This window comes from Ovis canadensis, chromosome 24 (assembly GCF_042477335.2).
Source record: "Ovis canadensis isolate MfBH-ARS-UI-01 breed Bighorn chromosome 24, ARS-UI_OviCan_v2, whole genome shotgun sequence".
Taxonomy (NCBI): Eukaryota; Metazoa; Chordata; class Mammalia; order Artiodactyla; family Bovidae; genus Ovis; species Ovis canadensis.
The window spans coordinates 28,870,961-28,897,432 of record NC_091268.1 but is presented as its reverse complement, the minus strand read 5'-3'; the positions used below and the strand labels follow the sequence as shown (position 1 = coordinate 28,897,432).

The following is a 26,472-nucleotide window of genomic DNA, read 5'->3' as shown; positions in this document are numbered from 1 at the left end:
GTCCAAATTTATTATTGCTTTTAAATATTTATTAGAATGGAAACCACAAAAATGTCCATCAATAGGAAACAAGTGAAATTATGATACATCTATTCAATGGAATACTGCATGTTCATTAAAAAAAAAAGAAAGCTCTTTGACACCCAAAATGGAAAGATCTCTGAGATACATATTAAGTTTAAAAAAACCTGTAAAGAAACACTAGAATGTATAAGTACTTTGCATATATAAATTATATATATATAATGAATCATTATATATAAATGATATCTATATAATGAATCATTATATATATATGCTTGAATGAAAGGATTTATAAGAAATAAGTAACATTTTTTAAAATTATGTATTTATTTTTGGATGCACTGTGTTCATTGGAGAAGGCAGTGGCACCCCACTCCAGTACTCTTGCCTGGAAAACCCCATAGACGGAGGAGCCTGGTAGGCTGCAGTCCATGGGGTCGCTGAGGGTTGGACACGACTGAGCGACTTCACTTTCACTTTTCACTTTCATGTACTGGAGAAGGAAATGGCAACCCACTCCAGTGTTCTTGCCTGGAGAATCCCAGGGACGGGGGAGCCTGGTGGGCTGCCTCTATGGGGTCGCACAGGGTCAGACACGACTGAAGCGACTTAGCAGCAGCAGTGTTCACTGACGCTGCACTGGCTTTCCCTAGGTGCAGTGCTCAAGTTTCTCACTGCAGCGGTTCCTCTTGTTGTAGAGCACTGAACCTAGAGACTGAGGGCTTCAGGAGTTGCGGCACAGGCTTAGTTGCTCTGTAGCATGTGGGATCTTCCTGCACCAGGGATCAAACATATCTCCCCTGCACTGGCAGGCAGATTCTTAACCACTGGTCCACCAGTGGTCCACCAGGAAAGCCCCTAATAACATTGTTGATGTCTATCAGGAGCAATGTTATGAAGGTTGAAGGCTTTAATATGTGCTATTTTATGCTTTTTGGATTTTGCAATATGGAATTACATTACCTAGTCAAAGATTTAAACTTTAAAAATTTGTTCATCCTATAAAATGTTTTATTTCTATGTCACTTTTTAAAAATTGTAGTTGATGTATGATATTATATGTTACAAGCGTATAATATAGTGATACCTAATTAAGGTTATACTCCATCTAGAGTTGTTATAAAATATTGGCTATATTCCCTGTGCTGTACAATATAGCTTCATGGCTTATTTTATACATAATAGTTTGTATCTCTTTACTCCGCTACCCCTTGTCTTGCCTCTCCCCACTGGTTTCCACTAGTTTGTTCTCTGTATCTGTGAGTCTGTTTCTTCTTTGTTATACTCACTAGTTTGTTGTGTTTTTTTAGATTCTACATACAACTGATATCATATAGCATTTGTTTTTCTCTATCTGACTTATTTCACTTAGCATAATGCCCTCCAAGTCCAACCATGTTGTTCAAATGGCAAATTTTTTTTTAATGGCTGAATAGTATAAAAATACTTCTTTTAATTTGAGGGTAAGATAAACCAGAAGAGTCTAGTGTTTTTTGCTTTATTGTCTATTTATTGATTCATACATTTATGTTTTTAATATTTATTTTTCCTTCATGTCAAGGCCTATGTGGAGTCCTGGCTGGGGGTGTAGCTCTGCTCTAGGTAGTCAGTCACTTGGGGACCTAGTGTTTGTAAAATACCTAAGTACCTATATTTACTAAGATGATTATAAAGTTGTTTCTATTTTTCTTTCAAGGTGACGATCTGCGGCTCAGCATTGGTGACGCTTGAGGTTCACTAATCACAATTCTTAAGAACCAAGTCTATTTACCCAAGATAAAATCCAATCATAGGAGTATTGATTAGCCTCTGCAAGATAAAAGGCTCTTCTGCAGGTTCCTGAAATGTGCGTATGTACACACCCTCTGTCCTCCAAGAATGTCCTTTGCACTTACTTGGTCCCTTATTCTGCACTACATTAAAGTTGATTTTTCTCTGAATTCCTAACTATAGCTCTTCAATTCTTAAAACAACTCTGCTAAGATTTCCCTGGTAGTCCAGTGGCTATGATTCCACACTCCCAATGCAGGGGGCCTGGGTTCGATACTTGGTCAAGGAACTAGATTCCACATGTTGCAACTAAGACCGGGTGCAGCCCAATAAACAAATAATCAATAAAATTAAAAACAGCAACAAGACAACTGTGCTTACCTGGTGCATTTTATATATAGAAGCTCAGCAGTTGCACATATTTATTAGTTAAAAATAAATCTATAAATGTTAAATGGTTTATAAATTGCTGGTTTAATCCAATTATTCTTTTTGGATTGTGGTCAAATACACAGAAAGTTTTGGTGGTGCCAGTGGTAAAGAACCTGCCTGCCAACGCAGGAGATGTAAGAGACACGAGTTCTATCCCTGGGTCAGGAAGACCCTCTGGAGGAGGCCATGGCAGCCCACTCCAGTATTCTTGCCTGGAGAATCCCATGGACAGAGGAGCCTGGGGGGCTACAGTCCATGGGGTTGCAAAGAGTTGGATACAACTGAAGTGACTTAGCAGGCAAGCATGCACACATAAAATTTACCATCTTAACCATTTTCAAATGTACAGTTCGGTAGTGTTAAGTACATCCACACTGTTGTACAATCGATCTCCATAACCCTTTTCATCTGAAATTCTGTACCCATTAAACAACTCCCCATTCCCCCAACTATCCCCAGACTCTGGAAACCATCACTCTTCTTTCTGTCTCTGTGAGTCTGATTCTCTGACATGAGAAATCTTATATAGGTGGACTCACACAGCAGCATATGTCTTGTTGTAACTGGCTTATTTCACTTAGCATAATATCCTGCCATTATTCTTTTTTCCAAGTATCTGCAATGCATAAAGGCTTCCAGCCTGAGTTAATTTTTTTAAAATTCTGAACAGAGAAATACTGAAGCATGGGACAGAAAATGGGAGGATTTATAAAAACAACTAACATTTTTGGAAGATTTGATAAAACATACCATACCACGTATTTTTGCTTGTAAGTGGAAATCTAAAAAAAGAAACTATCCCTATATTAGAGCATTGTTGCACAAATAATCCAATGATACAAAGGAAGAACATAAAAGAGAACAGTCCCACATGAACTTTGATTATCATTAATCAGTTCAGTTCAGTCGCTCAGTTGTGTCCGACTCTTTGCGACCCCATGAACCACAGCATGCCAGGCCTCCCTGTCCATCACCAACTCCCGGAGTCCACCCAAACCCATGTCCATTGAGTCGGTGATATCATCCAACCATCTCATCCTGTCGTTCCCTTTTCCTCCTGCCCTCAGTCTTTCCCAGCATCAGGGTCTTTTCAAATGAGTCAGCTCTTCACATCAGGTGGGCAAAGTTTCAGCTTCAACATCAGTCCTTCCAGTGAAAACCCAGGACTGATCTCCTTTAGGATGGACTGGTTGGATCTCCTTGCAGTCCAAGGGACTCTTAAGAGTCTTCTCCAATACCACAGTTCAAAGGCATCAATTTTTCAGTGCTCAGTTTTCTTTATAGTCCAACTCTCACATCCATACATGACCACTGGAAAAACCATAGCCTTGACTAGATGGCCCTTTGTTGGCAAAGTAATGTCTCTGCTTTTTAATATGCTGTCTAGGTTGGTCATAACTTTCCCTCCAAGGAGTAAGCGTCTTTTAATTTCATGGCTGCAATCACCATCTGCAGTGATTTTGGAGCCCCCAAGAATAAAGTCAGCCACTGTTTCCACTGTTTCCCCATCTATTTGCCATGAAGTGATGGGGCTGGATGCCATGATCTTAGTTTTCTGAATGTTGAGCTTTAAGCCAACTTTTTCACTCTCCTCTTTCATTTTCATCAAGAGGCTTTTTAGTTCCTCTTCACTTTCTGCCATAAGGGTGGTGTCATCTGCATATCTGAGGTTACTGATATTTCTTCCAGCAATCTTGATTCCAGCTTGTTGCTTCTTCCAGCCCAGAGTTTCTCATGATGAACTCTGCATAGAAGTTAAATAAGCAGGGTGACAATATACAGCCTTGATGTACTCCTTTTCCTATTTGGAACCAGTCTGTTGATCCATGTCCAGTTCTAACTGTTGCTTCCTGACCTGCATACAGGTTTCTCAAGAGGCAGGTCTGGTGGTCTGATATTCCCATCTCTTTCAGAATTTTCCATAGCTTGTTGTGATCCACACAGTCAAAGGCTTTGGCATAAATAAAGCAGAAATAGATGTTTTTCTGGAACTCTTTTGCTTTTTCCATGATCCAATGGATGTTGCCAACTTGATCTCTGGTTCCTCTGCCTTTTCTAAAACCAGCTTGAACATCTGGAAGTTATCATTAATATATGCAATCAAATCAGCAATTTGAAATCCTTGGGAAAAAGGGAAACTCCTGCTATTTAAAAAAATGAAAATACAAATTGTAATATGTTGATTGTACTAATCTTTCTGATAGCTTGATGAGGCCACATGGTATCCTTAAAAAAGAAGCCACATTTTTCAATGTCCATTTCTGTGGGATTTGTATTTATATCTTTACCCAAAGTGTGTGATGTTATTTTCCACTTAGAATGCTGGAATGCTTTCACAAGAGAAATCTATTTTAAAAACCAACTTATTTTAAACCAAAGTTCATTTGGCTGTTCAACAAACTGTTCACTGGCACAGTTTATTATGGGTTAAAATTCTGATAATGTCTTTATTATCTGAGGCTGGAATATTCTCCCCAACCCTGAAACGTATGTTTGGCAGAGGCAGTCTGGTTACGTTTGCTGGTCTGAGATAGGTCAGGACTCCACGTGAAGGTTTCCAAAATGAGGTTAAGGTACGTATTTGTGCTTTTATAAACTTGGTGTTGAAATCTGAAGGAATACTGGTGGGTTCTGAAAAGAAAAAAGCAATTTTGAGATGCGAGTGGAACAAAAAAATTAAAGAGTTGTTGATTTTCATTTTCTCTGGAAGTAGAGCTTTAAACGGAGAACTAAGCCACAGACTGATCCGGGGTATTACAGCTCGTTATGACTAACAGGCTTAAGAAAAAGGCTCATTAATAACAATCGCTTGCAGGGAAAGTGTATAGCATACACCTTATAACAAATTATACATTAATTATATATCAATTCCAGCTTCTCAATTTATATGACATTGAAAGAATTACAGAACCTTCCAGAATCAGATCTCCTTTCCTTAGAGATAAGAGTGGTGCCTGTCTCTATTGTGACAAATGAGATAAAGCCTGTAAGTTACTTGGTACAGTGGGTAATGTATGATAACACCCAATAAATGCTAGCTACTATTATTAACAAATACCCCATGTGTGTGTGTGTTGATTCCAAATTATACAAAATGGGAACACAAAGATAAATAAAACAATGGTGAATGAGATCCTCATGGTCTAGTGGAGAAGCGACTACTACTATATTTAAGAGGTAGTGAATCTGGGACTTCCCTGGGGGTCGAGAGGCTAAGACTCCACGTTCTCAAGTAGGGGGCCCAGAATCAATCCCTGGTCAGGGAACTAGACCTCACATGCCACAACTAGAGATCCAGTGCAGCCAAATAAATGTTGTGGGTTTTTTTTTTTAAGAAGAAAAAAAAGAGGCAATGAGTCATATAAACTGAGAAGCTGCTCTTGGTCAGGTGGATGATTCCAGCTGAGGCAACTGGAATCAAAGCAGCTGTACAACCCACCCCCCCAGTGAGTGGGAATGGGGGTGGGGGTGGGGGTGGGCGGGAGCAGTTACTCTCTTGTTATATAAGCAGCCACGTAATAGCCCAGATTTTCCCTTTTGACCCACCGAGCCTATAATATTTATCATCTGGGCTTTCATAGAAAAAAATATTGCCAGCCTCCATTTTATTTTATTTATTTTTCACCGCATGGCTTTTGGGACCTCAGTTCCCTGACCAGGGATCAAACCTGGGTCCCCTGCATTGTAAGCATGGAGCTTTAACCACTGGCCCACCAGGGAAGTCTCAGCTCCGTATTAGATAAGCACTCATCCGACTGTCAATACAGAGAAATGTGTCAAAACAGAGTCATTCTCCCTGATGGTATCGTGGGACAGGAAGACAAGAGCATAGCCATTTTGGAAAAGGACTGGGAAGGGCCTTGAGAAAAACAGGCCTTGTGAGCTAAGAACAAAGGCCCCAGGGGTCTCGGGCCCAGAGACAAAAAACCTGGCCGGGGGGTGGGGGTGGGGGAATGAAAGATTAACTCTATCTCTGTTACACTAAAGAGTATAGCTAGTTGCCACAAGACTAGAAGCTCAACTATAAATCGTAACCTTATCTGTTCCTGTGCTTTCTTACAGAAAATTCTCATGCATTTCTTCCCCCTCACAGAAGCACTCCCTATTCCTGATAGTCATCATGGAGCCACCTGCTGATAATCAAAGAAGGTTGATGATTTCTGGAAGTCTTCAGTGCTCCATCAGACAAACCCTCCCTTTTGTCATAAAAGCAACTCACCCTTTCTACTCTAGGAGCTGAAAGTTTTGTTTCGTGGTTGTGTGTTTTTTTCTTTGCCACTTTTTCCTTTGTGCACAAGCTATCTCTTTTAATAAAAAGCTTTTCTTGGGACTTCCCTGGTGGTACAGTGGATAAGAATCCACCTGCCAATGCAAGGGACATAGGTTTGATGCCTGGACCAGGAAGATTCCACATGACATGGAGCAACTAAGCCTGTGAGCCACAATTGCTGAAGCCCCCACACCCAAGAGCCTGTGCTCTGCAACAAGAGAAGCCACTGCAATAAGAAGCCCATGCACAACTAGAGAGTAACCCCTGCTTGTTGCAGCTAGAAAAAGTCTGCACACCGCAGCGAAGACCCAGCACAGCCAAAATATAAAGACACACAAAAATAAGTAAATAAATATAAGCTTTTGTTGCCTAAGCTTTCCTTTCCTTGGGGAAATGATACTCATTTCTATGGTAGTACTGTCCAAGAAGCTAGAAAGGGCCTGGCAACAGTCTTTGTGGCCAAAGTAAAATGTTATGCCCAAGTAAATAAACACCTAACACCGTCTTCCAGGATGAATACCCATGGAGCCTACACTCTAGTTAGAAACTGTTGCTAACATCAAAGAGGGCTGTTTTCAGCTTCGAACTAACCAGGAGAGAATTCAGCAATTATTCACTAATCATTGGCCTACTGCCATTACTTTATAACAGAGCACACAGGTAGAATTATGAACGCAATTACCCTTCTTAAAAAGCCAGCAAGGGGGCTTCCTGGTGGTTCGGTGGATAAGAATCCACCTGGCAATGCAGGAGAAACTGGTTCGATCCCTGGTGCAGGAAGATCCCACAAGCCATGGGCAACCAAAGCCCTTGCGCCTACAGCCTGTGCTCTGCCACAAGACAAGCCACCACAATGAGAAGTCTGGGCACTGCAGTGAAGAGTAGCTCCTGCTTGTCTCAACTAGAGAAAGCCCTGCAGGGCAACAAAGACCCAGAACAACCAAAAATAAATAAGCAGTTTTAAAAAAAGAAGGCCTGCAAAGATTTCTCACCCCCAATTTTGGAGTCCAAGGCACTCTTTTTTTTCATGGTAAAGACTGCTTTATTGGTGGCAGTTAGTACAAATCAATAAATATTGATCCCCCCCAAAACTCAGTTATTTATCAGATTACGGGTTCACGGTGAGATGAACGGAGTTGAGCCAAGTGACTGCTGGGAAGATAAACTGAAGTCAATCCAGCTTCTTGGGAAATGAAGTCATAGTCAGTTATATGGCATATGCCATTCCATCAGCTCTAAGAATCATGGTGGCCCTATATAGGAGGGCATCAGCTATCCCACCTTTCAGATGCACTGGAATAACATTACCTTCCTGAAACAGCTTTTGTTTCCCTGGAACCTTACGCTCAGACTGCCTGTGTGAAGCAGTACTCACTGCCTGTGTGAAGCAGTACTCACGGTCCAGCAGATTCTGCAGCCTCTTGGCTCAGTTACTGCCTACTAACCTCGACAACTGACCACCAGGAACGAAAGTCCCCAAGCACTCTTGACTACAGCCTCAGATTATCCTTTCCCAAGTGTGTCCCCAGCAGGTCACGGACTGTTAAACCTCTGAGACTTTCTGTTGATTTCCCCCCATGCATGGAATGTTCTTTCCATCTTCTTCATCCAGTGGATACCTCTGGGTCTTCGTTGCTACGCACAGGCTTTAGATAAAAAAATCTCTCACCCAGCCCATACCTGTATTCTGGAAGACCAAGTAGACTTGTGTTACAAGCACTTGTTGTGTGTGTGTGTGTGTGTGCCCAATCACTCAGTCATGTCTGACTCTTTGCGACCCCATGGACTGTAGCCCGCCAGCTCAGAGGTCCAAGGGGTTTTCCGGGCAAGGATACTGAGTGGGTTGCTGTTTCCTCCTCCAGGGGATCTTCACTGTGCTAATTATTCCTAGATTTGCCTTCCTTGATAAACAGTGAGTGCTTGGAGAACAGGGGCACCTTATCTCTGAATCTCTAACACCTAATGGAATGCCTGGCACTTGATAGAAATTCAACAAATGCCAGGCCAATGAATTAATCATTTAAAAGGCACTGCATGGCAGTTCCTGTCAAAAATAAGGGGTAGACACCAGGCTACCCCTCCTTCTTCCTTGTCTAAAGTGTTCTTCTCTTTAGAGAACACGGTCTCTAAGCTTTCTGATGGCAAGGTCTGCAACCTTTGTGTTTATTTGTGGTCACCATTATTCTTGGCACTTAGTAAACGCTCCTTCAAGAATTATATGGAGAATTATTTCAATCATATGAATTAATGGGAAAATGATCTTTTTCAATAACACTAAATCCTTAACTTGTGGAATTATTACAATTTGTTAGTGTTTTGCTCTTTAAAAAAAAGAAACCTAAATCACTGAATGTATTTCATTTTAGAATCCACAAGTCCAAACTGTACAAAAATTAAGAGCTAAAATGCTTTGCCCCTATGATTATCTACAGAATATATATATGTGTGTGTGTATACCTAGAAACTGTTACACATTCTCTTAAAGGTGAATTGGAGAAAATTGTAGGGAAATTAAGGGTTTGACTTCCACCTAATAGTTGTATTTCATGTCAGAGATGAAACCAGTCAATATGAAATAAGGATGAACACCTTCTTGAATATGTTGGTAGCATGTAAACAAGGAACATTAACATAATCTCAAAGTATTGCTCTGCTCCATACTCTTCCTCCTTGCCCCCCAAGGAACTTATCAAACGGGGTCAGAGAGAAAGACCAGTATACTGACATTCAGCATTTAAACCACTGAGAAGCAGTGTTTTAAGGGTCACCAATTTTGACCTTCACATGATCTCTTCTATTGTTCTAATTGACAAGGGGTCGGTTGGGAGTTAAATGAACCTCCTCCTCAGCTGTCTTAACCATAACATTCATCTCATAGGTCAGTATAAAGGGTCTTCTGATTTAGTACACATAACCACATGTGTACTATGGTACATAAGCGTATATGATTTAATACAAATAACAAAATGTTTTCCAAGTCTCAGAATCTTTCCAAGTTTCAGGCCACAATTAATTTTAACCTTTATGTTGATGCATGTAAAATAATTTTACTTAAGTAAATGGATTTCAAAAAGCTACCATCACTATCGTAAACAGAGAAACTAATAATAATACTGGGCATAGATAGAAGTTATCCACTAAAATAATTGTTAATATGAATGGTATTAAGTCCTAGCTAGGTGGAGGTGTTGCCTACCAAAGCATTAGAGAGGTGTTAGAGATCAGTAACCCCAGAATAAGGACATTCTCCTTCATATAATTAAAAAGATTGAAAAAGAACTGAAAAGACCTTTCCCACCGGAAGGCTCACTGCTATTTGTGCTGTGTCTTGTACCACCTAAACTCATCTTGTTTCAGAAACATTGTAGAATCTCGCCACCTTCACACCCCCTGAAGCCTTAGAACTCCTGAGTGAAGGTAATTAACACTCTCAGGCTGGTAGAGCCATAAAGCCTTAACAACAACTCATCCACTCAGAGCACTAGGTTTCAAAAACCTACCTAAGCTCAAATAATCGAATCACTGAAGGAACAGGTCACTTCACCTCCAGTAACTTTACGTGTCTGAACAGAGGCGGTTGAGGAAACCACCAGAACACGGACCTGGAAATGATTAAGGAATACTGTAGGTATTCCTCCTAAATCACTTACTTGGCAGAGGCCTGAGGGCCACTCAGAAGGCTGGGGTCTGCTTCTGTCCTAGATGGAGTGACTCTTCTTCTCTCGGACCAGGGTAGGGGTCCTCCCGGAGGGCACTGACTGCTGGGCTTGAGCAGCCGGAGCTGGAGACTGAGGAGGCAGGGCTGCAGCGTCAGGACGGTTCTGACTTAGCTCCTGGTCCGCTGGTGGCGGGGTCTCAAGAGCAACTGGCTCTGTGTAAAACTCCTGGGCAGATGGAGGCTGGCTTGGTCTAATTTCCTGGACTAAAGAGCTGCTCTGGGAGGCCTGCTGGGTGTGATACGTGGCCTGAAGGTCCAGAATAGCCTGGGCCACCTGCAGGTCCACAGGCTGGGTCTGCAAAGACTCGGTGGGCAGAACCTGGAGCAGAGAGATGGTGGCCAGACTCTGGGCCTGGGAGGCCTGAAGAGGTGGTGGTCCAGTTTGACAGACCTCCAAAAGGTTCTGAAGCTGATGCTGAGAGGCCAGAGGCACCAGGGGGTGGCCCTCAGAGGCCACAGGCACTGGGAGCTGGCTTTGAGAGGCCATAGGCACCAGAGGGTGGCTCTGAGAGGTCCTAGGCACCAGGGGGTAACTCTGAGAGGCTCTAGGCACCAGCGGGTGGCCCTCAGAGGCCACAGGTACCAGGGAGTGGCCCTCAGAAGCCACAGGTACAAGGGGGTGGCCCTCAGAGGCCACAAGCACCGGAAGCTGGCTCTGAGAGGCCCTAAGCACCAGGGGGTAGCTCTGAGAGATCCTAGGCTCCAGGGGTTGGCTCTGAGAGGTCCTAGGCACCAGGGGATGGCTCTGAGAGGTTCTAGGCACCAGGGGCTGGCCCTTAGCAGCCACAGGTACCAGGGGGTGGCCCTCAGAGGCCACAGGCACTGGGAGCTGGCCTTGAGAGGTCACAGGCACCAGGGTGTGGCTCTGAGAGGCCACAGGTACCAGGGGGTGGCCCTCAGAGGCCACAGGCACTGGGAGCTGGCCTTGAGAGGTCACAGGCACCAGGGGGTGGCTCTGAGAGGCCACAGGTACCAGGGGGTGGCCCTCAGAGGCCACAGGCACTGGGAGCTGGCCTTGAGAGGTCACAGGCACTAGGGGGTGGCTCTGAGAGGCCACAGGCACTGGGAGCTGGCCTTGAGAGGTCACAGGCATCAGGGGGTGGCTCTGAGAGGCCACAGGTACCAGGGAGTGGCCCTCAGAGGCCGCAGGCACCAGAAGCGGGCTCTGAGAGGTCACAGGCATCAGGGGGTGGCCCTCAGAGGTAAGGATGGTCAGAGGCTGGCTTGTAAAGGACAAGGAGACAACAGGCAGGCTCTTAGAGGCAAAGACCACCCGAGGCTGAGTAGTAGAAGTCAAGGGGACAGCAGGCTGTCTTGTAGAAGCAAGAGTGACTGCAGGGGGCTGGCTTGTAGAGGAAACTACAGCCAAAGAAACTTCAGACTGGCTTTTAGAAGTCAGGAGAGGTGGAGGCTGGCTAGTAGAGGGCAAAGGGGCTGCAAACTGGCTCACAGAGACAAGATTCACTGCAAGGGGCTGGCTCGTAGAGGCCAAGGCTATTACAGGCTGGCTCTTCGAAGTCAGAATAGGGGCACTTTGGCTTATAGAGGCCAAGGAGACTACGGGCAGGCTCTTAGAAGTCAGCATGACTGGAGTTGGAGGCTGGTCCAGAGGAGATGGCGTGAATGGCTGCACCAGATTGGTCGATGGTCCCTTAACGAACTTTGGGAGACTAGCCTCACGGCCCAGGTCACCAGCATCGGGCACCTGGGAGCCAGCTTCCTTTACAATTTTGACAGCTTCGGGTTTGGGGAGATCCTTGCTGCCAAAGTCCTGAGCCTCGCCCTTCTCCGAGACCCCTTCCGCCCAGTCTTTGTCTTGGTCTAGCTGGCTTTCGACCTGGCCCGTGACGGTCATATCTAGAGATGTCCGCCCTTCCCGGAACCTCTGGCATGGTAGCCGCCGCCGCCGCCGTATCCGCATAAAGGTGTTGGAAACGCTGCCTATGGTGAAAGTGAAGCGGTTGCTGATGGTCTGGCTCAGGACTTCCAGCGTGTAGGCGGAAGGCAGGCGGTAAGGGCTGTTCAAGGCCTCTTCAGGAGACAGTTCGATGTTACCGCTGTACCAGAAAGTCCACCAGAGGAGGCTGAAGAAGATGATGCTGGCACCCAGGTAGAGGAACATGTCATAGCAGAGCATAGGGGTGAAGACCCCGGTGAACACCATGGCCGCGCCCACCGTGTCGAAGGTGACGCCCAGCCAAAAGAAATGCTTGCAGCGGCCCAGGCACGACCGCTTCTCGATCTTGGCGGCGTCGTTAACCGAAACCTCCATGAGCTCCGACTGTCGCCGCCGCCGCCGCCGCCGCCGCCGGGTCCGCAGAAGCTGCCAGGCAAGCGGCGTCGCCACAGGCCGGCAGGGGCCGCTGGGTCGCCACGGCGACGCGTTGGGGGCGCGCCAAGAAGGAGGCGGGACGAGAGTTCGGAAAGCTCGGGCACCGCCCACCTGCGCAGAGAGAGGGGAAAAAAAAAAAAGGCGTCACCCCAGAGCAGGGCGCATGCGCAGTCTGCCCCAAGGCGGTCTGTCCCAAGGCGGTGTACCCCATCGCCCCGCCTCCACCCGGGCCGCCTTCGCGCGCGGTTTCCTCCGCGTGCTCCAGTCGCGTGTGCGTGTGCCGCGTGGGACCTGCGCAGAGCCGAGAGTTCACCTCACGTGCTCGGTGTCCCCGCTGTAGGAAGACGTATCTACATTCTTTCCTTCGAGCCCCCGCCTTCCAGAACGGGGGCGAAATCCTGAAGGAGAGCAAAGGGCAAGGACTCTTGTCAGTAACTTCCATTTTCTCAGCTAGGAAGGCAGGTTGGTGTCAGGTGCTACCACTTTCAGAGGTAAAGGCTTTCCCTGGTTTGGGTGAAGGGCCTGTTGATAGATATCCTAATTCAGATCTTAGCTATTTGCCGCCTAGTGACTGGGCGATTACTTGCTTGCCTAGAGAGCAGACCTAGGGGTGAATTCCGCCGTCCCTCCCCCGTCTTTTCAGTTTCTTCTGTTTTAATTTTCCTTCCAATTTTTTTTTTTTTTAGTTTTGTTTTGAGTTTTAGTTTGGTGGGGTGTTTTTTTTTGGCCATTCTGTGAGGCATGTGGGATCTTAGTTCCTTTACCAAGAATGGAACCCCTGCCCCCTGTAGCTGAAGCACGGTCTTAACCAGTGGACCAAGGGAATTTTTTTTTTTTAATTTTTTTAGTTTTTTATTTTTTAAATTTTAAAATCTTTTTTTTAATTTTTTTAGTTTTTTATTTTTAAAATTTTAAAATCTAGGACCAAGGGAATTTTAATTTTCCTTATAGTGTTAAATTAGTTGAAAAAATTTGAAAAATTGGTGTATTTAATTTACATTGTTTTGAGTTTATTGTAGAGTATTTGTAACAAAACCAGAATTTGTTACAATTTTACATTCATGGTCTTAATGGAAACAAACATCAATCAGTTCAGTTCAGTTCAGTCGCTCAGTCGTCTCCGACTCTGCGACCCCGTGAATCGCAGCACGCCAGGCCTCCCTGTTAATCACCATCTCCCGGAGTTCACTCACACTCACATCCATCGAGTCCATGATGCCATCCAGCCATCTCATCCTCTGTCGTCCCCTTCTCCTCCTGCCCCCAATCCCTCCCAGCATCAGAGTCTTTTCCAATGAGTCAACTCTTCGCATGAGGTGGCCAAAGTACTGGAGTTTCAGCTTTAGCATCATTCCTTCCAAAGAAATCCCAGGGCTGATCTCCTTCAGAATGGACTGGTTGGATCTCCTTGCAGTCCAAGGGACTCTCAAGAGTCTTCTCCAACACCACAGTTCAAAAGCATCAATTCTTCGGTGCTCAGCCTTCTTCACAGTCCAACTCTCACATCCATACATGACCACAGGAAAAACCATAGCCTTGACTAGACCGACCTTAGTCGGCAAAGTAATGTCTCTGCTTTTGAGTATACTATCTAGGTTGGTCATAACTTTCCTTCCAAGGAGTAAGCGTCTTTTAATTTCATGGCTGCAATCACCATCTGCAGTGATTTTGGAGCCCCAAAAAATAAAGTCTGACACTGTTTCCCCTGTTTCCCCATCTATTTCCCATGGAGTGATGAGACCAGATGCCATGATCTTAGTTTTCTGAATGTTGAGCTTTAAGTCAACTTTTTCGCTCTCCTCTTTCACTTTCATCAAGAGGCTTTTTAGCTCCTCTTCACTTTCTGCCATAAGGGTGGTGGTATCTGCATATCTGAGGTTATTGATATTTCTCCTGGCAATCTTGATTCCAGTTTGTGTTTCTTATACAGGCTTGACGTACTCCTTTTCCTATTTGGAACCAGTCAGTTGTTCCATGTCCAGTTCTAACTGTTGCTTCCTGACCTGCATACAGATTTCTCAAGAGGCAGGTTAGGTGGTCTGGTATTCCCATCTCTTTCAGAATTTCCCACAGTTTATTGTGATCCACACAGTCAAAGGCTTTGGCATAGTCAGTAAAGCAGAAATAGATGACAAACATCAATAATACTATTGAAATACACTTTTTAGTGTATCTTGTTTTAAATGGAAAATTGCCGCATTTTACAATTTTTCAACATAGCAACTCATTAACATCTTCCCCCACCCCCACCCGACCCCAGGCTGCACCCAGGGGCTTATTGGATCTTAGCTTCCCGACTAAGGATTGAACCCAGACCCTGACAGTGGAAGCACCAAGTCATAACCACTGAACTACCAGAGAAGTTACAAACCACGGGATATTTTTGAGGAAATAATTTTTTTTAAGTTATTCTTTTTATGGAAGAAATGTTTGCTTTACTTCCTGATAGTCAAAAGTAGTTCTTATACAGGAGAAGAGATCAAAGCCTTTCAGAAGTGGATTGTTAAAAATCAATGGTGTGCTGGGTCCTTGATATGAGGTAGGGATTAGGTAATTGTAACAATATAGTTTCTCAGAGAAAGGCATTTTCACACCCCAGATTAGTATTTTTTTTCTTTAGTAAGTCAATAACTTAATGAACTTATTGATTCCTTTATTGGCTGGGAAGGTGTTCATCAACCAGAAGAAAAATGAGCAACTGCTTATTAACTTTCCAGTAGCTAACATGATACTTCCTGGATTTAAATTTCAGAAATAATAGATTTCTTTTACATGATAACGCCTTTTAGTTGAGAGGTGTTGGTCTCTCTTTCGTTTTACATAGTGGTAATATACCATGGGGTCATGAAAGAGTCGGACACAACTTAGCGACTAAACAACAAGAAATATACCATGACATAATGTGACACGCTTTAAGCTGCACTTTGAAAATTGCAGTATGTAGTTGATTTACAAGGTTGATGTTAATTTCTGCTGTATAGCAAAGTAATTCATGTCTATATCTATCTGTATATGAAAGTGAAGTGAAAGTCACTCACTCGTGTCCGACTCTGCGACCCCATGGAATATACTGTCCATGGAATTCTCCAGGCTAGAATAGTAGAGTGGGTAGCATTTCCCTTCTCCAGGGAATCTTCCCAATCCAGGAATCAAACCCAGGTCTCCCACATTGCAGGCAGATTCTTAACCAGCTGAGCCAGAAGATATTTTATATTCTTTTCCATTATGAATAGAAAAGGCAGAGAAACCAGAGATCAAATTGCCAACATCTGTTGGATCATAGAAAAAGCACAAGTCCAGGAAAATGTCCACTTCTGCTTTGTTGACTGCTTCTGCTTTGAGTACAGTAAAGCCATTTTCATCTTTTGTGAATCTACTCTGGGTTTTTGCTTTGTGTTTACCCTGAGGCTTGCACATAATGTCCTATAGATATAACCATCGATTTTATGCTGATAACAACTTAGTTTCAATCACAGACAAAAACTCTTTCCCCCTACTTCCCCCTTTTATCTTTTTGATGTCATAATTTACCTCTTTTATTTTGGGTATTCATTAACAAATTATTATAGCTATTTCTAATACTCTTGTTCTTTAACCTTAATAACAGAGGAACTCCCTTAATCTATCAGTGGTTTCTCAGTAGAATACTTACATGCCAGAAGACAGTGGGATGATATATTCAGGAGTGCTGAAAGGAAAAACGAAACAAAACCTGCCAACCAAAAGGAGCTAAGTGGTTAACACTCCATCATATCACAGTATTCAGATATTCTGAATTGACTGTATACTTACTTTTATCCGTATGTTGTATATTTTCACATGTTTTCATGTTACTAACGAGTATCTTTGCATTTCAGCTTGGAAAATTCCTTTCAGCATTTCTTATAAACCAGGTTTAGTGGTGATGAATTGCCTCAGGTTCTGTTTTTCTGGGAAAGTCTTTATCTCACCTTCATTCCTGAAGAACAGATTTGCCAGTAAAGTACTTTTGGTTGGCAGGTTTTGTTTTGCTTTTTCCTTTCAGCACTCTTGAGTATATCATCCCACTGTCTTCTGGCATTTAAGTTTTCTGCTGAGAATCCACTGATCGCTTGAGGGAGGTCCTTTGTAAGTTATAGGCTTTTTTCCCACCCCCCTCTTGCTGTGCTTAAGATTCTGTCTTGGTTTTTGAGTTTTGATAGTTTTTTTTTTTTTAATGTGCCTTGGAGAGGATCTCTTTAAGCTGACTTTGTTAGGTGTCCCATGAGCTTCACAAAATTGGATATCCAGATCGCTTCACAGATTTAGGAAGTTCTCAGACATTACTTCTTCAAATAAACTTTCTGCCTTCTTCTCCCTCTCTTTTCCTTTTGAAACTAATAATTTGGAAAATACTTTATTTTTTGATGGATCCATGGACCACGTAGGTTCCTTTCATTCCTTTCTCTTTGATCTCCTCTAACTGGATAAGCTCTAATTTCCTATCTTCTATCTCACAGAATCATCTATTGATCCATCTGTGGTTGCTTTCTATTTCATTTTTCATTTCATTCATTGTATGCTTCAGCTCCAGAACGTCTATGTATGTATTTATTTATTTTGGCTGCACTGGATCTTCATTGCCATTGCTGCATGAGGGCTTTCTCTACTTGCAAACAAGCAGGGGCTACTCTCTAGTTGTGGTCCGAGGGCTTCTCTAGTTGTGGGGCAATGGCTCTAGAGTGCGTGGGCTTCAGTAGTTGTGGCGTGCAGGGTCAGTTGTTGCTGCATCAGGGTTTAATTACCCTCTGGATGTGTGGGATTTTGGTTCTGCAACCAGGGATCAAACTCGAGTCCTCTACATTGGAAGGTGGATTTAAACCACTGGATAACCAGGGAAGTCCCCAGAACTTCTGTTTTGTTCTTTTTTGTGGTTTCTATGTATTTGTTAAACCTTTCATTTTGTTTGTATATTGTTTTCCAGATTTCACTGAATTGTCATTCTGTGTTTTCTTGAAACTCACTAAGTTTCCTTAAAACAGCTACTTGAATTCTTTATTGGGTGAATTGAAGATCTCCGTGTCTCTGGATTTGGTTATTGGAAGTTTCTTGTGATCATTTGGTGGTGTGATGTTACCTTGATCTTTTCTGTTCCTTGGAGTTTTGCTTTGCTCATTTCACACATAAAGTAGCGGTCATCTTCTCCAGTTTTTACTGCCTTCTGTTGGCTCTGCTACTGATTCTGAGGCTTTCTCAGACCTTATAGGGGTATGCCTACTCTGTGCTGCTTGCTCCCTCTTGTGGCAGAATTCTTAAGCTTCTATGTCTTCTCTGGATCCTGCAAAGTTCTGACAACTTCTCTTTTGTTTTCCCAAAGATGGGGCTTTAGCTTTAGCACCGCCAAGCTTGCCGTCTGTCCCCAGCCCACAGATTGAGGCTGGCTTCCTGAGTGTTCTTACTAGCTGTCCACCGCAGTTTGCTCTCACCGCTGCTGTCAGGAGCACACACGGGGGCCTGGCCGCAGAGGAGTGGAGTGGCGTGGGCGAGGCACCTGGAGCACTGAGGGCACCTGTGGGTCAGTTGGCAAGCGAGGCTTTCGCAGCAGCACATGGGCAGGCTTCCTGATGGAGTCCCGATGCAGTTAGTAGGATCTGCATCCCTTTAAAGCCCTCGGAATCCTATCTCCACTCACCCAGCTTCTTCCCATCTTCCCATCCTGGAGCTCAGGATACAGTAACTGTGGGTGGGGTGAGAGAGGAATGAACCCCTTCCCCTACATCCTGCACAACTGGGAAGGCTGGGCAGTCAGTCCCATGCTCTCCCTTTCCTTGCAGGAGAAATCACCACTGAGAAAACCTCTTGTTTACTTGAGCTGGGCTGCCTTGGGGGCGGAGTGATGTGGGGAAAGTGAAGTGGTTCCTCTTACCCTCTCCTTTGTGTCCAGACTTGTATTTCTTTGCTCTTTTTTTCTTTTTAAAAAATATTTATTTGGCTGTGTTGAGTCTTAGTAGCAGCATGCAGGATCTTCGTTGCAGCGTGTGGGATCTTCGTTGCAGCGTGCGGGATCTTCGTTGCAGCCTGCCAGATCTTTCTCTGTGGCACACAGACTCTAGCTGTGCCATGTGGGCTCCGTAGTTGTGGCACATGGGTCTAGCTGCTCTGCCGAGATCTTAGTTCCTTGACCCGTCGCAAGGAGGATTCTTGCATTGGAAACTTGTGTTCCCTCCATTGCAAGGAGGATTCTTAACGACTGGACCACCAGAGGAGCAAAGAAGTCCCTCTTTGCTCCTTTCATGTCCTAGATCTTTTCCTCTGGAAATCTGGACTTCCACAAAGGCTCTCTCACCCACGGTTGATTCTAGGGACTCCCAGACCACAGCAGAGAGAGGCTGGAGCCAGTTCATGGGCCACTGCAGGGTGTATAGCTGGGAGCAAGGTCTGTCTGCCTATTACCTGAGCACAGGTGGGCAAGACTTCTGCATCTGTTGGCTTATGGATCCCACTGCTCCCTCAATGGTACCTTTGTCCATGGATGGATGCCAAATTTTTGTTATTAGTTAGCAAAAGGGATAAAAACAAGGGATGTCTGTGTCACTGTGATACTGACATCACCTATCCCATTTTAACTACTTTTAAGCCTATAATTCAGTGGCATATGTTCTCACAGCTATGCAACCATCACCACCATTCACCTCCAGAACTTAATTTCCCAAATTAAAAGTCAGTATCTATTAACTAGTAAGTCTTCATCCCTTTCCCCCAGCACCTGGTAATCTCTGCTCTACCTTCTGTCTCTGTGACTTTGATTATTCTAGGTGCCCTTCACCTAAGAGGAATGATGCAATATTTGTCTTATTGTCTCTGGCTTTTTTAAGTTAGCATCCGTGTTGTTCAAGATCCTTCCATTTTGCAGCATGTGTCAGAATTTCTTTCCTTTTTAAGGCTAATAATATCCCATTGTCTAGATACGCTACATTTTGTTTATTCACCCATACACTTAGGAATATTTGGGTCGTTTCTTCTTTTGTGCATCCTTGCTTTATTCACAGCACTGCTGACACTTGCTTCTTGCCCCGGTGGCTCAGAGGTAAAGAATCCACCTGCAAGGTGCAGTGTCCTGCAGAGAGGCACAGGAGACTCGAGTTCAATCTCTGGGTAGGGAAGATCCCTGGAGAAGGGAATGGCAACCTACTCCAGGATTCTTTCCTGGAGAATCCCATGGACAGAGGAGCCTGGTGGGCTACAGTCAGTAGGGTCGCAAAGAGTCTGACACAGCTGAAGTGACTAAGCATATGTGGACTGAACTGTGTGCTGCCAAATTCATATGTTCAAGCCCCAGTGTGACTTTGTTTGGAGAGAGGGTCTGTAAGGAGGTAATCAAGATTAAGTGAGGTTATAGGATAACACCTTAAGTACATAGGACTGAGGTCCTTATAAAAGGGGAAGGGACACCAAAGATTTCTCCGAACACCTGAACAGAGAGGAGCCCCTTTGAGGACACAGCAATAAAGATGGCCACCTACAAGCCAGGAAGCAAGTCCTCACCAGAAACCAAAGCCGCCAGCATCTCTCTCTGAGGAGTCTAGCCTCCAAAACAGAGAAATTTTCTGTTGTTAAACTCCTCAGTCTGTGATGTTTTGCTACGGCAGCCTGAGCAGACTAATACTACCCTGGATGATTCTTTGCTGCGGGAGGGCTGTCTTGTATATGGGAGGACATTTTGCAGGCATCTCTGGCCCCTACTCACAGGGAGAGGCCAGTAATACCTTCCTCTCCATGTTGTGACAACCGAAAGTGACTCCAGACATTGCCAAATGTTTCCTGGGAAACAAAACTGTCCCAGTGGAGAACCACTGATGCAGAGGAATTGAAACATGTCTCTCTGGCTGGGGGACTTCCTGGTGGTCCAGTGGTTAAGAATCTGCTTCGCAGTGCAGGTGACACGGGTTCGATCCCTAATCTGGGAACTAAGATCCCACAGGCCTTGGAGCAACTAAGCCCACATGCCACAACAATGAAGCCTCTGTGCTCTGGAGCCTGAGCTCTGCAACTAGAGAGTCTGTGCACTCCAATGAAGGATCCCACGTGCTGCAACTGAGACCCGATGCAGCCAAATAAGTAAATGTTAAAAAAAACAAACCTGGCTCAGTTGGTTTCCATATTCATAGGGAATGGCTGCAAGAGAAGAAGACATATCCTGATGGGAGAAAGAGGCAAAGAGCTTAGACTTCAGTCCATGTGTTTTGTTATTCAATATCAGAATCCTCAGAATGCACTAAAGACATACTTTTCCTACCCAAGAAGCTTCTGTTCAATGGACAGGGATTATGGTGCTGGTTTTGTTCATGTTCTCTGGAACCCACCTAACTTGTGTTCTATAAGCATCCAAGACTATTAAAACTGGGTCATCTTTAACTTCTAACTGATGACTCAGTTGACATTAAATGGGAATAGGATGCCCTATAAATGCCTTGTTCTGGAGAACAGTGATTGTAGGATTTACAACAGGTTTCATGACCTGGCTCAGAAGAATGTCTCCCTCAACGCAACTCTTCTGTTGATTATTTATTATATCACTAATATTTGGAGAGAACTTTGAATTATTAGGATAAAGAACGTTTCCCTCTTCCCCAAACAGTGTCTAAGAAAAGATTTTCTGAAAAGACAAATGAACAGAATAAGAAGGAAGATGTTTGTGGCTGTATCTTAAAAACTAAAATTTATTTCAGGTTTAAAAAGAATAAATAACATGGAGATCCTTTTGAGGCCTGACTCTGCTCACAGACGTGGATAGTGGGCTGATTCTCACTCTTGCAGCCCAGATGAAGGTGGAGGTTCCTTCTGCAGGTGGACACCATAATGTTCCACTTGCCTGTCACTCACTTTCTTCATTGCTGTGCTGTGATATTCACATGTTGAGAATCAGAACCCAGAGAAGCAGCAGTCCAAGGGTGAAACTTATCCAGTCTTCAGCTGACAAAGCCATTCCAATCGATAACAGCATATATCCTAATATAAAGTGGAGGATGAATTCAAAGTACAGCATCGAGAACTGCCTTCTAAGCTGCATCTCTTGTAACAAGGTGTTTAAAATAGGAGCTCATGGGATGCCAGCTGCAGCACATTTTTGGTGATGGCAGAACGAGGAGAGGAAGAATGACCAGAATTACCACTGAAAGGTTGACTGAAGAATTCCTCATTTTGAAAGGACATTGCTTTCAATATGCAGTTCATTTGTACCCATAAGGAGCATGACTGCTCAGACTCGAGTTCTACCATATCCAGTTTTTGGGTATCAATCAAGAGGATAATGTTGTAGGATCATCTTGAATATCTTCCATGAAAGATGCTCAAGAGAAGAGAATGCCCAGCTTGTATGGCTTTAAACAACCCCAGGAAGCAGTCTGTTACAGTAAGTCCCCTGCATACAAACGAGTTCCGTTCTGAGGTGGTTCATAAGTCCAAGTGTTCATAAGTCCAACAGGGTTAGCCTGGGTACCCAACTCACACGACCAGCTACATAGTACTGTACTGTAATAGATTTATAATACTTTTCATATAAATAATATATAAAAACCTAAGAAACAAAAAGGAAAACATTTTTAATCTTACAGTACAGTACTCAGCACACTGCAGCAGCTGGCATACAAGGACTGGCATGAGTGAACGGGCGAGAAGAGTTACAGGCTGGAGGAGAGGGAGGAGGTGGGAGATGACAGAGCTGGAGGGTCATCAGCAATAGAAGAGGGAGGGGCAAGCTGCAGTTTCACCCATGCCTGAGGGTGATGGCACAGGTTCCGGCTCCTTGCTAGAACCAGACATACATTCGCATCTTTGAAAGTTTGCAAGCTGAAGGTTTGTATGTAGGGGACTTACTGTGTTGAATAAATCTTGGTGAACTTATACAAAAGGTTGTTTTTACTTTAAGAAAACAAATATATGGTCAACAGAAAGTAAAATCCATATGAACTGAAGAACCAACATTTTGAGGCTCAATTGTGTATTTGGATAGTGATCTGTAATTACTTTACGTGGGTGAAATGTCTATAGGATTTGCCACTCTGAGCTTTATGTTTTATTAAAAATTATTTATATTTAACTTTTATTGAAGTGTAGTCAATTTACAATGCTGTTTCAGTTTCGGGTGTACAGAAAAATGATTCAGACATATATATATATTTTTTTTTCATTCTTATTTCTATATTCTTTATTATGTATACATATATATGTGGGGCTTCCCTGGTGGCTTAGTCAGTAAAGAATTCACCTACAATGCAGGAGACACGGGTTCGACCCCTGGGTCAGGAAGATCCCCTGGAGGAGGGCATGGCAACCCATTCCAGTATTCTTGCCTGGAGAATCCCATGGACAGAGAAGCCTGGTGGGCCACAGTCCCTGGGGTCACAAAGAGTCAGACACGACTGAAATGACTGAGCACATGCACACTAATGCACACACACACACACACACACACTATCGTTTTCAGATTTTTTCCCACTAAAAGATATTGAATATGGTTCCTGTGCTATACAGTAGGACTCTCTTGGTTTGAACTTTCTCTAAATACAAACATGTCCTAAGGGCTCAATGTTAGCAGGTATTGGCTGTTAAACAATTAGATAGGCAGCCAAGATGGCTTTGGTATTTAGTAACTTCAGTGCAAGAAAACGGCTCCTTGAGACTGTCAGTACACACCAGGCCATGGGGATTTGACAGCACAGAGAAAACCCATCCAACTGGACAAGCTACCTCTCTAAGCTCAGTTTCTTCACTAGTAACAACCTCATTTGACATTTGAAATCATTAAATTAGCAGGCCTAGAAGAGTGCCTGGCATAATAGCTAATGTCTATTAAGTCTTTTCAGGCCTGTCTCCTGAAAATAGAGCCAAAATTTGTAGCCAGCTGAGTGGATAGGTGAGGTCTGTCCTCATCTACCATTTTCTGAACAAGTCAGAGTCTTCACTGAGTCACAGGTGCCAGGGAAGTAGTTGGAAGCCTCATGTGACAACTTACAGGTAAACTTATTCTAAAGCTGAAGTACATGCAAGCATCAATGAGCTTCCAACCCAATGAGAAGCTTATTTCATCAAGTTCCGCAAAATCCTTATGCTTGTCCAAGAAATGTGCAGATGCCCTTTACATATTTTTAACAATGTTTTTTAATAGATGCTTTCAATGATGCTTTTAAAGTTCTGGCCAGGGCTTCCCTGGTGGTCTAGTGGTTAAGAACCCACCTGCCAATGCAGGGGACACACAGTTGATCCCTGGTCTGGGAAGATTTTACATGCTCCAGGCCAACTAAGTCCATGCACCCAGAGTCTGTGCTCTAGAGCCATAGAGCTGCAACTGTTGAGACTTCTTGTTGCAACTACTGAAGCCCCCTGTGCCCTAGAGCTCACGCTCCACAGCAAGGGAAGCCCTTGCTCACCGCAACTAGAGAAAATCTGCACGAAGTGATTTAGACCCAGCACAGCCAAAAATAAAATTTTAAAAAGTAATAAAGTTTAGAACAACTTCATAAAGCAGGCTAGAATTGTGGGAGGCACATCAGATTTGAGATCTGAGGACAGGGCTTCAAAGTTTGCAAAACACCTGGATACTAAGATGCAAACTTGTCAGCTACATCAAGCCCTACCTTCAGTCAGCTAAATCTGGTAGAAGACAACAGTTACTTAATTAAGTCTGTGCAATAAAGCTTTATTGGTGAGACTGTAGAGGCAGACACAGGTGCAAAGTTAGAATGGATGGAGAGATGACAGGGAATAAACAGGAATGGGTCCTAGCAACATATTGAACTTAATCCCAAGACACAGCTGGCATATGCTAGGCAGAAGTGGGAGAAATATTCTAGCTAGACAGAATAGTAGTAAACATCAAAGAAGAGTGGATTGATGCAGGATTTTACATGAGGAATAAGTAACTTAGCATGGCCACAGTAGAAGCTGGGTTCTGTAAAGAGGGGAGAGGCCAGAAAGGAAGAAGCTGAAGAGGTAGGCAGAGCCCGCATAATATGGAATTTTACAACAAATTCACCAATGGAGGTTTGATCCTGAGAGTGGAACAAATCCTCATGACTCTTAAAGAAATGTACAGTAACTTGTTAACTCTGGGCCTGGGCTGTCCAAACTCTATATATTCCAAAGTTCTTCAGGACTGGTCTTGATCACTCTTTGGAGATAACCTATGATCTTGGCATAGGCCATCTGCTAAGAGTATTTTGTATACCTGGGCTTTGGACCACACCATACAGTGGATGCTAGTAATACGATTTATGGTGAGTGCCTAGTTTTGTATGCCTAGGGGCTCTGGGCAACACTACATCAGTCTGAACTTGGTGGGAAGGGCTGGAGACTGCCCATTTGCCTACATAACTGACCCCCAGTAAGAACCCTGGACACCAGGACATGGGTGAGCTTCCTTGGTTGACAGTACTTCACACATTTTGTGAACTGCTGGCAGAGTTAAGTGCTGTCAAAGCTACTCCATTGGGAGAGGACAGTTGGAAGCTTGGGCCTAGAATGTCCTAGACTCTGCCTTATGTAACTTTTCCTTTGCTGATTGTATCCTTTAACAATAATAAACCATAACCATGAGTATAACAGCTATTCTGAACCCTGTGAGCCCTTCTAGTGAAATATCAAACCAAGAATGTTCTTGGGTCTCCAACAGCCAAGAGATAGCAAATAACATTTACATTTAACATTTGGGAATTAATACATTTGTCATAAGAAGGATGGATTTGAGGGGGCTAATATCAAGGAGTCTAGAAAAGAGATGTAAAGACCTCAGTGAAGAGGAGTGTTGATAACAAGTGAATAAGCCTTGATGGTGTGGGGGGAATTTGGGGGGTGAGGGGTATAGAATTGGGATCAGCTGGCTTGAGTAACTAGGCTTACAGTATCTACATTTTCTTGCTTGGGTAAGATCTAGGTAGACAGGTCTAGGGGAAACACCTCCAGCCTGACATAGATATAACTGGGCGTGGGAAACATCCCCCAACCAGGAAGTAATGGATGCTGTGGAATAAATGAAATAACCCTGAAGGAATATTCAGAGAGCAATGAGAAAAGTGTCAAGTCCAGGAATTAGTGGCACCCTGGCTGGTTGTTTAACCCCCATGACTTCTGCAAGGCAAGGGGCCATGCTGGTTCTTCTCTACTAAATCTCTTGGTGTCTATGAAGGTCATCTAGCTGTCATCCAAGACAACAGAGAACTTGCCTATTTCTTGCAACTTTAGTGCCTATAACATCGTAGTGACTCAAATTAGTCAGTTCAGTTCAGTCACTCAGTCATGTCTGACTCCCCATCACCCCATGGACTGTAGCACAGCAGGCTTCCTTGTCCATCACCAACTCCTGGAGCTTGCTCAAACTCATGTCCACTGAGTCAGTGATGCCATCCAACCATCTCATCCTCTGTCGTCCCCTTCTCCTCCTGCCTTCAGTCTTTCCCAGCATCACTATCTTTTCCAGTGAGTCAGTTCTTCACATCAGGTGGCCAAAGTATTGGAGCTTCAGCTACAGCATCAATCCTTCCAATGAATATTCAGGACTGATTTCCTTTAGGATTGACTGGTTGGATCTCCTTGCAGTCCAAGGGACTCTCAAAGAATCTCCTCCAGCACCACAATTTGAAAGCATCAATTCTTTGGCGTTCAGCTTTCTTTATGGTATAAGTCTCACATCCATACATGACTACTGGAAAAACCACTGCTTTGACTAGACAGGCCTTTGTTGGCAAAGCAATGTCTCTGCTTTTTAATATGCTGTCTAGGTTGGTCATAGCTTTTCTTCCAAGGAGCAAGCGTCTTTTAATTTCATGGCTGCAGTCACCATCTGCAGTAATTTTGGAGCCCCCCCCGAAATGAAGTCTCTCACTGTTCCCACTGTTTCCCCATCTATTTGCCATTTAGTGATGGTATCGCATGCCATGATCTTCATTTTCTGAATGTTGAGTTTTAAGCCAG

The 26,472-nt window shown here is 43.9% G+C and overlaps 1 protein-coding gene across 1 annotated transcript in view; it reads right to left on the bottom strand.

Moving 5' to 3' along the window:
- Positions 1 to 2,166: 2,166 nt before the first annotated feature.
- Positions 2,167 to 26,472, bottom strand: part of LOC138428857 (calphotin-like) — a 53,149-nt gene continuing 28,843 nt past the window's right edge. The window contains exons 2-4 of the mRNA XM_070289473.1: positions 12,865 to 12,944; positions 10,147 to 12,657; positions 2,167 to 4,857 (exon numbers count right to left, since the gene is read on the bottom strand). Coding sequence (XP_070145574.1) covers positions 10,195 to 12,657; positions 12,865 to 12,944 — 2,543 coding nt within the window. The 3' untranslated portion in view covers positions 2,167 to 4,857; positions 10,147 to 10,194. The remainder of the gene's footprint in view (positions 4,858 to 10,146; positions 12,658 to 12,864; positions 12,945 to 26,472) is intronic.